At 34.9% G+C, this 16,545-nt stretch overlaps 1 protein-coding gene across 4 annotated transcripts in view; it reads left to right on the top strand.

Moving 5' to 3' along the window:
- TTC29 (tetratricopeptide repeat domain 29) overlaps nucleotides 1–16,545 on the top strand; it is a 265,346-nt gene that overhangs the window by 179,071 nt on the left and 69,730 nt on the right. The window contains exon 13 of one of the 4 annotated variants that reach the window (XM_073230447.1): nucleotides 4,709–4,810. The exons of the other annotated variants lie outside the window; for them this stretch is intronic. Coding sequence (XP_073086548.1) covers nucleotides 4,709–4,722 — 14 coding nt within the window. The 3' untranslated portion in view covers nucleotides 4,723–4,810. Of the gene's footprint in view, nucleotides 1–4,708; nucleotides 4,811–16,545 lie in introns of those variants that run through there. 4 annotated transcript variants of the gene reach the window in all.

A 16,545-nucleotide genomic window follows, 5' to 3' on the forward strand; every position in this document is an offset into this window, starting at 1 on the left:
ACTACCTAGTTATAAGTGGTTCTAAAAGCAGTGGAAATAGCAGGTGGTTCCATTCTACATGAAAAACTATAAATTCAGTCTTATCTTGACTAGCTTCCAGGGTAGTCTTCCATTAAGAGGAGATTCAGAACCAATGTAAAGGAAGTAAAATGAGTTATTGGCAGTTTCACCAATAGTTGAGAGCCAATGACTTGGGGTAAATGATGCCCAGACTCAGCCAGATAGAGCCAAATCTAATCTAATTCTAATTTTTTCTAAAATCCCAGACTATAATGACTATCATGACAAAAATTAACACAGAATAATAATAATATTTAATGAATTAATATTTCAATTGCTGATAGGTCTCAAATGTTATGCAGTGTTTACCAATGGATCTAGTTTAAGAATGTGCACTTACTTTGCTTGAATTCAACTTACAATATTATTTCAAAGCTTTTTCTAAGCCAAAGTGAATTCCCTTCAAAATTTATTGCTCCTTCAAAATTTATTGCTCCTATTTGTTTATGGTATCATGCTCTACCTAAACACTGGAGTATAGAAATTATTTGGGAGTATTTGGAAATTAATTAGCTGTAATCAAATTATAACCAGGAAATATTCCATTGGGGTTGGCAAAAATGATTATAAAATCTTTTTCAAAAATCCTCACACAATAATTCTGGAATGAGACCTTATTTTTTATTCTTATATTTATACATTATCTTCACAGGGATTTTTAACCAGGTTATTTTGAGACCAAAATGTACTTAAGATTTAAATTTCTCCACTTACTGTTTGAAGTCTTTGCTGCACAGCCTATAAATCTAGGAATAACACTTCAGAAGTGCTTTTTTGCAAAGTTGTTCTTTGTTGCTTATCGTTTCTAAAACCAAACTCAATGTGGCCTATTTCTTTCCTAATGTAGAAATATATACTCACATATGTACAGGTGCCAATGTGGGATGTGATTGTACCTGAAAGTGGATGAGGAAGATGCTGTTCAGTGTCCATATGTGTGCAACTGCTTCTCTGCAACAGAGAATCTATAAGAACTTAAGCATTCAGAATACAGAAAGCAAAGTGGAAAAGAGACAGTTCAACTTAATTCCATGAGAAGAAAATTAAATTAAAAGAAAGGGTACTCTACTGAAGTTCTCTCCCTCTCTGAAAATGTGGCTGGCATCAAGGCCATAGCCCAGATGTGGTGATAAAGAGAAGCAGACAGATTTGAGATATATTTTTGTATAGAGTGAACACTTGTTGATGGATTACATTTGAGAATGCTTAGCAGAGAAATAAAAGATGATTCCTAAATTTTTGGTTTGAACAACTGGGTAGAGATGATGTTGACTGGAAAAAAATCAAGGTTTCTATTTTGGATAAGTTATGTTTTAGATGTTTATTACATCTTCAACTATAGATTTCAAACAGGAGTTGGATATGTAAGTCTGAAGCTCAGAGAAGACAGGGCTGCTGATACAAATTTGAGAGTCAGGAGATAGTATATGAAGCAGTGGTACTTCATGAAATACCTCAAGAGAGCATAAAGAGAGAAGAGAAAAATGTCTAAGGTCTGAGAATGTTACTTAAGAGGTAAAAGTTGGGTTCTAGAGCAGGAGCTAGTGGTAGAGGGCAGGAAAGCATGTATGAATGACTACACAGCCATAAAATACTTTATTTCCATCGAAATATGCAACAAATATTTTTAAAGAACTTAAAAATGAGTGGCTAAGCTGGCAAAAAGTAAGGACACTACCTAAAGCCCTAAAATATAGTGTGTTTGCTATGTTTGAGGATAGCAAAGAAGTCGTTTTGGCTTCAGAGGAGTGAGAAAGAAGACAATTGATAGAATATGAGGTCCCAGAGTTACTGGGTGGGGGCAGGAGGGAAAGATCCAATCGAAAGGAAAGAAGCTATGGTGAAAAATAGGGGAGAGTTCTTGAAGCAAGGTTCTCATTTAGTCAGGAGGGATGAAATCTAATACACAAACAACAGGATTGGCCTTTGATGATAGCACGAACACGTCTCCGGTAGAATAGGACTGCAGGCACACGGTGCAGGATGTGCTGGGAATTTATCAAAGTTACCTTTTAATTGCTCAGTTTCTTAGTGAAATAAGAAACAACATTATTATGTAGATATCAAATTGGGAGCCTTCAGGAGAAAAGAAAAGGTATGAAATCATTTTCTAGGAGAATGAGAGTGCATGTGGTCTAGATCAATATATGGTTATTCCAAGGCAAGTTTAATGGGCCACTTGAGGTTAGTGTTCATGAATATAAAGACCAGCCAGGATTGTTGTGGTTTCTCTCAAACTAAATTAAACTTCTTTGGTACAGGATGCCCAACATGAAGATAGTTGGACTTAGCTAGGGTTGAGTTTCCAAAGTGAATACACAAAATCAAATAATAAAAGGGAGAATTAAGGGTATATTCAGTGGACCAATTAATATGATTAGCAATAATTTAAAAATAAAAACCTCAATGCATAGGCTAAAAGCATCAGATAAGATGCAGCTAATTGTTGAATTGATAAATTTAAAATAGATATAAAGAAAATAACAACATAGAGCATGTTAATAGACAAAGGATAAATATAGATGAGCTATTAATCACAAAAATAGCATAAAAATATCCAGCATACAGTAAGTAGAATTAGTCAGAAAATGGGAGAGAGGCCACACCTAAAGGGACAATGGCTGAGAATTGCCAAGAAATGAGTTTTGTTCAGATATAAGCACAGCATATTCCAAACAAACCAAAAAAAGAAATCTACAATTTGGAAATACCAGGTTAAAACTATAGAATAACAAATAAAATATCTTAAAAAGTGGCCAAAAAGAAAAAAAGATTATTTTTAGAGAATGATAAATAGATAAATAGACAGATTATCAAATAGCAACAATGAAAGTCAAGTAACAGTGGAATAATGTCTTTAACATGAGAGAAATCACAATCAACTAGAATGGCAAATCCAGTGCATCTATCAATCAAGATAGAATGAAGATATTTTCAGATAAAAAAACAGTTTGCCACTCACAGAACCACACCAAAGCAACTTTTAAAGCATGTATTAAGGGATAAAGCAAAGCAATCTCAGAAGAAAGGTCTAATCTACAAGAATAATACATGTAAACAATCACTGAAAAAAAAAGAAAAATTATAAAATCCAAATTGAGGGTTAAATTGGAAAAGATGGAAAATTCCCAAGCAATAATTACATATAATTCAGAGGCACTGGTAGGTTAAATGTATTACCTTATTTTCAACTTTTTAAATTTTTATTATACATATAATCTAAGCTAACAAGTAAAAGAAACAGACCAGTGGAGGGGAAGAAAGGAATGTTGATTAATTTATTCAACTATCTTCTGGACCATTAAGGATTACCAGACTGAATTAAGCAAGTCTAGTTATATGACATTTGCAAGGAACATCTAAAACCAGGAAGTTGAAAAATAAAAGAATGGGAAAAGATATACAAGCAAATATTAAAGAAAGCAATGAAGCTTTTATTTTGTAAATAAAATGGACCTTTAAAGCAAAAGCATTAGAGACAGAGTTACTCATGCTGTTAAGTTCAATTTACCAAGAAGATAAAAGATTTTAAATGTAGAAGTGCCTAATATCAAAGCCTTTCAATGTATAAAGCAAAAATTGATAGAATAAACATGGAAAAATTTCAACTCTACCATCCTAAGAGATTTTCACAATCCTTTCTTAGTACTTGATGGAGTGAACAAACCAAATATCTGTGAATATAAAGATTTGAACAATCAAATTTTAAAGTGTATAAAGAATACATATAAAGCTGTATGTAGCAGTGGAAAAATATTATTTTCAAGTACATATGAAATATTTTTTTAAATTGATGTGTCCATGAAACAAACCTTAGTCTACTGACATACAGAACAGGTTCTCTGTCCACAATGCAATTAAATTAGGATAATATAAAAAAAATGTTGGGAAATTACAAAAAATTTCTAAATAGACTCATCAAAAAAAAAGTTAAAAAGGAAATTAGGAAATTTTAGTACTGAATAACTGAAAATGTAAAAATTAGTGGAATAGAGCTAAATCAAGTCTTAAAAAGAGAAACTGATAATCTTAAATATTCTTATTTGGAAGAGGCAGTGTGTAATTTAATGGATTAAGTATACAAATATATGCTTGTAGCTAAACATATAAATTAGGAAGCTAGAATAACAATAAGCCTAAAGCAAATAAGAAATAATAAAATAGAAATTAATGAAATAGAATGAAAAGATTTAAAAAAAGGAAAAAATATAAATATTAACTCCCAAAATTATTCATCCACTAAGCTATATTTCCTGGACTCCAGGTCAGTATGGCCAGCTGCCCACTTGACATTTCTCCTGGGATATCTAATATCCATCTGAAACTCAATGTGAGCCCCTGATTTTCCTTTACCCCCACCTCCCCATCCTGCCCATCCCCAGGGTTCCTCCTTGAACACTCTTCTGTCAGTTAAATGACAAACCCATTTTTCTAGTTTCTCAAGGCAAAATCCTGGAGTCCTATTGACTTGTCTCTTTTCTCACCAAATCAGTGAACAAAATTTATTGGCTCTTTCACCATTTTGGAAACTCAAGGACTTCTCTAAAGTGAAGAGACCCCACAAGCATTCTATTATAAATCTTGACATAATTTTAGTTATGCCTCGGTTGGCATGAAATTTCAAAGGCATTGTGTGTTGGACTTACAGAGCCAAGACGCTAGCAAGCCAAGGAAAAACAAGAGTCTTACAAAACTGGGGCTGGAGAAGAAAGGACGACAAAGGATAGATAAACGATAGCAAACAGCCTACTGAAAGGTACATGAGAAGGAACGGGAAGATTATGGGGGGATTTCTTATGTCTTTAAAGTCCATCTTACTTATTAGAATATTAGAGATTTTTCCTCTCTTCATTTTAGAACATCTCTGCTCAAATCAGAAATATCCAGGGCATGTAAATAAGAATTATATCAATTCTTCTTTCCTAATTAAAAAAAAAGTCAAGGTGGTATATACAAAACCAACTGGGACTTAGTCCTAGCTCTGCCACCTGGCAGATGAGTTGGCAGAGGCCCTATAATTCTCTGCGCTCGTTTTCTTTTCCATAATGAGGAAGGTGGACTTATGGTGATCACAGTACCTTCTGCCTCAGAGAGGCCATGAATCCAGGATTGGGGTACAGATCTGGGAGGGCAGTAGCACTCTGCACCTACAATCATTCACCCAGGAAAGCCATAGGCTACAAACCAGGAGCTCGATTTAAAGTCTATTTTTTGTTATATTTGTTAGATTAGGGTATTTTCTCATCTTGCTTTTGTGAAATCTGGCTGATGAAAATGGCCCAGCTTGCTTGAAGTCTGATACAAATGTAGACTATTGATATTTGTGTATTTTAATCCTATACCCTTCCTCTACCCAGTCATCTTTAAGGCTGATTTAACAAAACCATCTCCTTTTATGCTCTCCACATCTAAAATTTTACAGTGAAGAGATATTTCATTTTTTAAATAATCTCTCTTTGAAAATGGGAAATCTTCTTTAAAAGGAAATTATTTCATAATTAAATGAGCCATTTCCAAAATTACTGAGCTAATGAGATGCAAAGATTTATCAGTAACTTCGCATTCAAGGAAATTTTAAGTATTGCAATATTGCCGTTATGTGAATTGACTGATCACATTTACACACATACTCATCAGTTTCATTAGAAACATCTGAACAACATATGGCCTTTGACCAAAAATTGACCATAAAACTAAGAACTAACAAAGTCCATGCAGATCTTAATAATGAAGGCTTCACTTTCTGCTGCGGGCATATTCACATAATGTGCCTGTAAGCTCGGTTCTGTATCCAAAATTATGATTAGTATATTTAATCAATGGTTTCTCTCCTGATTGGAGTTATCAACAAATCAGAACAGTATGTGCTAATTGGACATAATAACAGCTAAGACTTTAGAGATAATATAAAATAATGACTACCATTTATTGAGCCCTTAGATGTTAGGGCCTATGCTAGGCAATTTCTATGCAGTATCTCTTTTATTCCTACCAAGATATTATACGTTAGGTACAGGTAAGCCTCCAGGGAGCAGGGACATCAGCTACCCTGTTCTCCAGTGAGTATCAGTGACTGGCATTTGGTAGACTTTGAATGTTTTTAAGAAACAAATGAACAAATAATATTGCCACCATTTTACATATTAGAAAACCAAGGCTTAGGAAGAATGGGAGACATGCTAGTGAGTGACAGAGCTAGACTCCGAACCCAGGTTTGTTTTTTGTTTTATTGTAGAATCCATGCTTTGAACCATTATCTTTGCCCTGTATGGTCTTTGACCCCCAATTTTCTGAATTTGGAGGATGTCATCTCTTATTAGATTCTTAATTTTGAACTTCTTGAAGATCAGAATTCTGCTGAGTGTATTTATGTCCAACAATGTGTAATTTATTTAAGTCAAAGAAATTACGTCCTACTCAAGGAAATGTTTGCCTCCAATTCTTTAAATATAAAGGATTCTCTTTTTTAAAGAATGAAGATCTTTTAAGTTTTGCCATCAAGGTGGTAATAGAAGACCAACATGAAGAAAGAAGCATAATGTTGCTATTCAAATTATGGTCTCTACCCAGCACTGTGGACATCACCTTAGAGTCTTCTAGAAATGCAGAAACTCAGGCCTACCCAGATCTAATGGATTAGAATCTGAATTTTAACAAGATTCCTAGGATCTTGACACTGGCTGCACTTTAGAATCCTTTGTCAGCTTTGTAAAACTACTAATGCAGAAACCACACGCACCCCCAGGGATCTGGATTTAAATGGGCTTTAACTAGGCGGCACCCAAACAATGGTATTTGTTTTTAAAGCTCCCCAGATGGTTCTAAGGAGCAGTGAGGGTTGAGAACCATTGGAATTGTAAGCCTGAAAATTATGAGATCCAGGTTCCTTTCCCAGTGCCCCCACTAGCCAAACAAATTATCTAACTTCTTTAGGTCTGTTCTCTATTCAATAAATACATACTTCAGAGGAGTTGTAACAGACACAAAAAGCTTTGAGAAAGTTTAAAGCCCAATGCTCACATTACTTTTATTATTTTAATAAGAATGTGTTTAAATACATGTATATCCTAATATTCATCATTTGAATATTAACTTTCACTTTATTTTAAACGACCTAGAATATGCAGCGTAACTTTTTTTGACATTTAGAAAGTTATTGAAAACAACTGAAGATGTACAAGCTCCTAAACAGTATGAAGAATAACAGAAGTGTCTGAATGAGAACCAATCCTGGGTCATTTTTGTGGACACTGTTTATCAGCCCTAAGTGGTAGTTGAACCTAGGGCATCCCCACTGTGTAGAGATATATTTGTTCTGTCCTGTTAAAATCACAGCAGAAACTGGGGCTGACTTTCTTTTGCTTTTAACAATGTGTAAAATACTTTGGATCTATATCTCTATTTTGTGCATGCATGAAAAATATGTCTTGTATGCATATACTTCAGTATCTAAAAGCTATAAATAATTAATGGTAGGTCCTAATATTACCTTTCCCTATTACGTTTTTGGAGGTACACCCCATAATTCACAAAGCAAGAGAGAAATCTTTTTGAATCCTCAAAATCAGGAAAATATTTTAAAATACCATTTAAACTCTTGAGGAATTGGCTTTAGCAGATACAGTATTTTTTTACTGCCTATAAGTCAATGTCTATCTAAAAGGAAAATAAAAAATATTTGCAATCAGTAGAGCAAAAGATTCATGATATTATATCTTGTATATGTTAGAATTTCAACACTAAATATTAACACTAAGATTTTGATTCCAAACTCTGTATTAGAGGGCAATATATAGTTTTAAGAAAAGAAAGATTTGAAGAAGAGAGAAATGGCATGAAAGCAACCATTTTCTTGCTGAAAGTTAGGCATACTTAATAGGTTAATTTCTGTTTATTGAATAAAAGAGCCCAATGCTGATTGATATAGTAATTTCAGTGTTTGCTATGGCAAATATTTAGCTCATTATCAGTTTTAATAGCATTTTGCAGAACAAGCCTTTTCTTGACATCTAGAAAATACTATTAAATTTCCCTGCATAGATACATTGTTATGACATGCAATAACTACTTGAATATAAAGGGGATTAATAATTTAAAAGGTGTTAACAAATTAGGGCCATCATTAAAAATAGACTTTGAACCATTTTGTAGCAAAATCAGATTGAGGTAATGCTCTGCTCTTATGATAAAGAATTACTGCATTAATTCTGCAAAGTGAACTTATTGCTCCTATTCGTCTCCAAAACCCTGGAGCATTAAAAGACAGAAAGAATGAAATGATCACTGCATTTTTTTCAGGCACAACAGCTCTAATATTTCCATCACAGTTTCAAAGCTCAGCCAGCCTAGTTGCGTTAATGCGGAAGGCAGGGGAGGAACCTTAAAATGTCATCTTTTTCTTTAATTTTGCTTTTAGCCTGTCCTATAAAATCAAGTCAGATTTTCTCAGACAGTCTATAATAATAAATAGAGAATTGTATTTAACTTAGGAAAACATCAGTATTGACTACATAGCTTAATATTGTTTTGCATCTGACTTTTTAAAATTTTATCCACAAGCGTGTTGATGATCTTATATGTCCCCATCTGTTACCCTCCTGATGGCTGAAGTTGATTGGGCTGATGGCAATGGCTAAGTGGTGTTTGTCCCTTCCTTCTTCACTACTCCATGTAAATCCCCCCTAAAACCAAGCACTTTTGGAACCAAAGGGCAACCCACTGAAGTTTTTTGGTCAAGAGAAATTGACAGCTATTTCAATATCTTATTTGAATCTTTAAATTTAATACTCAAGATTTTGTGCTTTCTCTTCTTTTTTCTCACAAACATTAGACATGAAAACATTTTTAAATACTATTATACTTGGGGATAACTACATTCTCTTTGCGAACTACTGACAATAACTGAAAAAATTAAAATTGGTATAGAATTGCAATTATAATGCATATGTTCATAGAATCATGGAATATTAAAACTAAAATAGACCTAAGAGTTCATTTTGTTCAACCCTTGAATTTCAAAGTGGAGGAAACTGAGGCAAGGACAGGTTAAATAGATTAACACATATAACTATGACTGACAGGACCTCTCCATTACTTTTGCAATATCAGCCATCCTTCAGGTCTGAAATTTCTGTATTTCTCAATACCACTTGAGTGCATCATTGATTATACCTGTGAAGTGGAATAAATACCGAACCTAGGGTCAGATGGCCTAGAACTTGAGTCCCAAATCATGCATGACTCTTTGAGAAAAATCACTTGATCTCTTATTTGTATTGGTTTTCTCATCAACTAAATGTAGATAATAATGCTATGCTTCAGGGATGCTGTATGAAGTAACTGAGATTAGATATGTGTAAGCATTGTAAACTATAAATCTTTATACAAATATAAGTTGTCATTAAGTAAGACTGCCTGCTTCCACTAAATTAAGGCATTTTGTTATCTGAGAGGGGAATTATTAGTTAGCTAACATTAGCAAGGCCTTTAGGCAATGGGACAAAACAATAAGTTTTCATTTGGAGGAGAAGAAAGGTAAAGAAAGATCTAAGGCCCAGGCAATTAGAGCACAAGAGTAAGACACCAAGGGCAGTTGTCAAAAAATAGCAGAAAGAGAATGGAGGAGATGCGGAGCTCCATTTTACAATTGAGAACATGGAGGTTTGGAGAGGCTAAGTAATTTGACCCCAGTGATCCAGCCAGAGGGTAGTAGAAGAAGGTATAAAAACCAGGGCCCTCTGATTCGGGAGACCAAACATGATTAAGCTACAAGGGGAATGACTGAGAGTATCATAAAGAGAATGAAATATTTGCACAAACATCAAAGAAAACATTCTTTTCTCTTATCAAAGTCTGGAGGTATTGTCAAAACATATGAGGGAAATGTGAGGGAACTCTAGTGATCCATAATTGCCAAATCACTAAAACAACAATGGACTAAATGTTTTGTTTACAGCAATATTCAGAGAATGATTCTAAATGAATTTTGTTTATAATTCATCAGTGATCTTCTTTAACCTTAAACAATTCAAGTAAGAACTGAACAAGTTCTAAATATCAAGTTCTAATATGAATCTAACCACCAAGGCTTCTTCTTAATTCACCATCCTTCAAACAATCCCTTTTTACCTAACTGGAGGCCACATTTGCTTCTTGGGTTATAAATTGATTGAGAAAAAGTTATGTAACATTTCATTAAATCTTGTGATTTCATCCCCAGCCAAACATCCCATAAAACCTAATGCTGAAGTATATTCAGACGTAATGCCATTTAGCCCAGTTTTGAAAATCACTGAAATAGAATGCAAGTGTGAGACTAATGGCTTTATTACAAATTCACTGTTAATAAATCCTAATTCAACTTTCTTGTTTGATTCTTTTTATCAAATAGTCTGTGTACAATAAATATTTTATTAAAATATTCATTTAGAAATAGTTAGCCTTACCTGTCCTATCCAAACCATGAAGCCTCCTCACTTACCATCAATGCCATAAGAACATTGAAAAGAATTAGAAACTTTATATTTGAGATTACATATTGGCATAGAAGTAGAGATAGAGAAGCCGCTATGAAAATCAATAGTAACAACTAAAGGGAGGAATTCTTTTTTGTTGTAGATGCTCACACCACGACCAGGCTTGCACATGATGATCTGCTGATCAAAGGCATCTTTAGGTCAAGCTCACCTTGAGATTTCAGCTATTTGACCTGTGGCATATGTGTTATGGCAGAGGCCATATATTCTGAGCAATAGTCCCCACTAGAGAGTTGAAACTTCAAAAACATTTCAGTCAATGTTATTCACAGTTGATTTATATCCTTTGAATTTGCACTTCTAGACCAAAATTCTTTATTTTATCCCAAGTGATAGAGTATTATTGTCATTTAAAATGGTATATCTGGGTAGATGCCAAGGTCTGCCTATCTTTTGAAGGCTGACTGTCTAATCAATTCCCTTAGTTTGGGGCCACACTCAAAACCAGATCAACAAGAAGAATAAAGGAGGGGGCGATCTCGCTTCCCAACTTCAAGCTCTACAACAAAGCCACAGTAATCAAGACAGTTTGGTACTGGCACAAGAACAGACCCACAGACCAGTGGAACAGAATAGAGACTCCAGATATAAATACAAATATATATGATCAATTAATATACAATTAAGGAGCCACGTATATACAATGGGGAAATGACAAGCCTCTTCAACAGCTGGTGTTGGCAAAACTGGACAGCTACATGTAAGAGAATGAAACTGCATCATTGCCTAATCCCATACACAAAAGTAAATTCGAAATGGATCAAAGACCTGAATGTAAGTCATGAAACCATAAAATTCTTAGAAAAAAACATAGGCAAAATTACTTGGACATAAACATGAGCAACTTCTTCATGAACATATCTCCCCAGGCACGGGAAACAAAAGCTAAAATGAACAAGTGGGAATATATCAAGCTGAAAAGCTTCTGTACAACAAAGGACACCATCAATAGAACAAAAAAGCATCCTATAGTGTGGGAGAATGTATTCATAAATGACATATCCAATAAAGGATTGACATCCAAAATCTATAAAGAGCTCACACACCTCAACAAACAAAAAGCAAATAGTCCAATTAAAAAATGGTCAGAGAATCTGTACAGACACTTCTCCAAAGAAGAAATTCAGATGGCCAACAAGAACATGAAAAGATGCTGTACATCACTAATCATCAGATAAATGAAAATTAAAACCACAATGAGATATCACCTCACACTAGCTAGGATAGCCACCATACAAAAGACGAACAACAAATATTGACGAGAATGTGGAAAAAGGGGAACCCTCCGACACTGCTTGTGGGAATGTAAATTAGTTCAAGCACTGTGGAAAGCAGTATGGAGGTTCCTCAAAAAACTCAAAATAGAAATACCATTTCACCCAGGAATTCCATTCCTAGGAATTTACCCTTAGAATGCAGCAGCCCAGTTTGAAAAAGACATATGCACCCCGTGTTTATTGCAGCACTATTTACAATAGCCAAGAAATGGAAGCAATCTAAGTGTCCATCAGTAGATGAATGGATAAAGATGATGTGGTACATATACACAATGGAATATTATTCAGCCATAAGAAGAAAACAAATCCAACCATTGCAACAACATGGATGGAGCTAGAGGGTATTATGCTCAATGAAATAAGCCAGGTGGAGAAAGACATGTATCAAATGATTTCATTCATCTGTGGAGTATAAGACCAAAGAAAAAACTGAAGAAACAAAACAGCAGCAGACTCACAGAACCCAAGAATGGAATAACAGTTACCAAAGGTAAAAGGGACTGGGGAGGATGGGTGGGAAGGGAGAGATAAGGGGGGAAAAGGGGCATTATGATTAGTATACATAATGTAGGGGGGTGGGCATGAGGAAGGCAATATAACACAGAGAAGACAAGTAGTGATTCTATAGCATCTTACTATGCTGATGGACAGTGACTGTAATGGGGTATGTGGTGGGGACTTGATCATGGGACGAGTCTAGTAACCATAAAGTTGCTCATGTAATTGTGCATTAATAATACCTTAATTAATTAATTAATTAATTAATGAAAACCAGATCAACTGTCTTGAAGTAGGTCCAGTGAATATCTTGTTATCACTGAAGGATCATGTGCTTATATGCAGAGATGCTTTCAGGAAGAAATTCTGTGAAATGCTCTTGTTTTTGTAGTAAGATAAAAATTAGGGTCTTTGTTACAAATTAGGCTATTGTTTGATTTAGAAACTAAAGCCTGGAAATATGAGTTCATTTTATCTAAACGTTAACTTGTGAGTTTTGGTTTCTTTTAAAGAAATAACTGTGCATTTACATTATAATTTGACTTTGTAAAAAATTACTTTTAAAAATTTTACTTCTATGTGAATTTTCCTTAATTCAGTGACTTTCTCTTTTTTATATGGAGGATGTAATATTCCAAATTTTTTTAATAGGCAATTATACTTGAAAACATATCTATACATATATGCATTTAAGATATACAAGGTTAACTATTTTGATTCTTTGATTGAAGTGTAGTTGATATGCAATTTCATTTGGTTTCAAGTCTACAACACAGTAGTTCAACAGTTACCCATATTCTTATATCCTCAGCCCAACTAATACAGTTGCTATCTGTCAACATAGGAAGATGTTACAGAATCACTGGCTATGTTCTCCATGCTGTATTACCATCCCTGTAACCAACCTATATTATGATTTAGAATTTTTGTGCCGCCTTTCCCCCTCACCCTCCCCACTTACCCACCTCAACCCCTCCCCCGTGATAACCACCAGTCACTTCTCAGTGTCTATGAGTTTGCTGCTATTTTGTTCTTTTTATTTTGATTTGTTTTTAGATTCCACAAATAAGTGAAATCATATGGTATTTGTCTTTCTCATAATAAGTTCATTCATATTACAAAACAATAGGATTTCTTTGTTTTTTGTGACTGAATAATGTTCTACTGTGTATACCACATCTTCTTTATCGATTCTTCTATTGGTGGACGCTTAGGTTGCTTCCATATCTTGGCTATTACAAATAATGTGGCAATATACACAAAGGTACATATGTGTTTTTGAATCACAGGTGTTGTTTTGGGTGGGTAAATTCCTAGAAGTGGAATTACTGGATCAAATGGTATTTCTATTTTTGTTTTCTGCAGCACCTCCATCCTGCTTTCCATAGCAGTTGCAATAATTTACATTCCCATGAACAGCGCAGGAGAGTTCCCTTTTCTTCACATCCTTGATAACCCTTCATATTTCTTGTCTTTTAGATAGGGGCCATTGTTACTGTTGTAAAGTGGTATCTCATTGTGGTTTTGATTTGCATTTCCCTGATGATTAGCGATGTGGAGCATCTTTTCATGTGTCTGTTGGCCATTTGTATTTCTTCTTTGGAGGAGTGTCTGTCCAGGTCCTCCACCCATTTTAATCAGGTAGAGGTGTGTGAGTTCTTTATATATTTTGGAAGTTAATCACTTCTTAGATAAATCATTTATGAATATATTCTCCAATACTCTAGGTTCTTTTTTCTTCTGTTGATGATGTCCTTTGTTGTATGGAAGATTTTTAGTATGATGTAGTCCCACTTGTTCATTTTTTATTTTGTTTCCCTTACCTGAGATGTGTCCAGAACAAAAAATTGCTCATGCTTATCTTCAAGAGATTTTTTAAACTTTTTTTCATATCATTAATATACAATTACATGAAGAACATGATGTTTACTAGGTTCCCCCCCTTCACCAACTCCCCCACACATACCCCTTCACATCACTGTCCATCAGCACAGTAAGATGATATAAAGTCACTACTTGTCTTCTCTGTGTTGTAGAGCCTGCCCCATACCCCCCGCCACATTATACATGCTAATTGTAATGCCCCCCTTTTTTTTCCCCTGCCCTTATCCCTCCCTTCCCACCCATCCTCCCCAGTCCCTTTCCCTTTGGTAACTGTTAGTCCATTCTTGGGTTCTGTGATTCTGCTGCTGTTTTGTTTCTTCAGTTGGTGCTTTGTTCTTATACTCCATATATGAGTGAAATCATATGGTACTTGTCTTCCTCCACCTGGCTTATTTCATTGAGCATAATACCCTCTAGCTCCATTCATGTTGTTGCAAATTGTAGGATTTGTTTTCTTCTTATGAATGAACAATACTCCATTGTGTATATGTACCACATCTTCTTTATCCATTCATCTACTAATGGACATTTAGGTTGCTTCCATTTCTTGGCTATTGTAAATAGTGCTGCAATAAACATAGGGGTGCATCTATCTTTTTCAAACTGGGCTGCTGCATTCTTAGGGTAAATTCCTAGAAGTGGAAATACTGGGTCAAATAGTATTTCTATTTTAAGCATTTTGAGGAACCTCCATACTGCTTTCCACAATGATTGAACTAATTTACATTCCCACCAACAGTGTAGGAGGGTTCCGCATTCACCACAATGTCGCCAACATTTGTTGTTGTTTGTCTTTTGGATGGTGGCAATCCTTACTGGTGTGAGGTGATGTCTCATTGTGGTTTTAATTTGTATTTCTCTGATGACAAGTGATGTGGAGCATCTTTTCATGTTTTTGTTGGCCATCTGAATTTCTTCTTTAGAGAACTGTCTATTCAGCTCCTCTGCCCATTTTTTAATTGGATTATTTGCTTTTTGCTTGTTGAGGTGTGTGACCTCTTTATATATTTTGGATGTCAACCCTTTATCAGATCTGTCATTTATGAATATATTCTCCCATACTGTTAGGTACCTTTTTGTTCTATTGATGGTGTCCTTTGCTGTACAAAGGCTTTTCGGCTTGATATAGTCCCACCTGTTCATTTTTGCTTTTGTTTCCCTTTAATGGGGAGATATGTTCATGAAGAAGTCACTCATGTTTATGTCTAAGAGATTTTTGCCTATGTTTTTTTCTAAGAGTTTTATGGTTTCATGACTTACATTCAAGTCTGTGATCCACTTCGAATTTACTTTTATGTGTGGGGTTAGACAGTGATCCAGTTTCATTCTCTTACATGTAGCTGTCCAGTTTTGCCAGCACCATCTGCTGAAGAGACTGTCCTTTCCCCATTGTATGTACATGGCCCTTTTTATCTTATATTAGTTGATCATATATGTTTGGGTTAATGTTTGGAGTCTCTATTCTGTTCCACTGGTCTGTGGCTCTGTTCTTGTGCCAGTACCAAATTGTCCTGATTACTGTGGCTTTGTAGTAGAGCTTGAAGTTCGGGATCAAGATCCCCCCCACTTTATACTTCCTTCTCAGAATTGCTTTGGCTATTCGGGGTCTTTGGTGTTTCCATATGAATTTTTGAACTATTTGTTCCAGTTAGTTGAAGAATGTTGTTGGTAATTTGATAGGGATTGTATTGAATCTGTATATTGATTTGGGCAGGATGGCCATTTTGACAATATTAATTCTTCCTAGCCAGGAGCATGGGATGGGTTTCCATTTGTTAGTGACCTCTTTAATTTCTCTTAAGAGTGTCTTATAGTATTCAGGGTAGAGGTCTTTCACTTCCTTGGTTAGGTTTATTCCTAGGTATTTTATTATTTTTGATGCTATTGTGAATGGAATTGTTTTCCTGATTTCTGTTTCTATTAGTTCATTGTTAGTGTATAGGAAAGTCACAGATTTCTGTGTATTAATTTTGTATCCTGCAACTTTGCTGAATTCTGATATTAGTTCTAATAGTTTTGCAGTCGAGTCTTTAGGGTTTTTTTGTTTGTTTGTTTGTTTGTTATCATTAATTTACAATTACATGAAGAATATTATGTTTACTAGGCTCTCCCCTACTCCAAGTTTCCCCCACAAACCCCATTACAGTCACTGTCCATCAGCATAGTAAGATGTTGTAGAATCACTACTTGTCTTCTCTGTGTTGCACAGCCCTCCCCATCCCCCCAATCACCACATTATACATGCTAATCATAATACACCCTTTCTTCTTCCCCACCCTTATCCCTCCCTA

This window comes from Manis javanica, chromosome 3 (assembly GCF_040802235.1).
Source record: "Manis javanica isolate MJ-LG chromosome 3, MJ_LKY, whole genome shotgun sequence".
Classification (NCBI taxonomy): domain Eukaryota; kingdom Metazoa; phylum Chordata; class Mammalia; order Pholidota; family Manidae; genus Manis; species Manis javanica.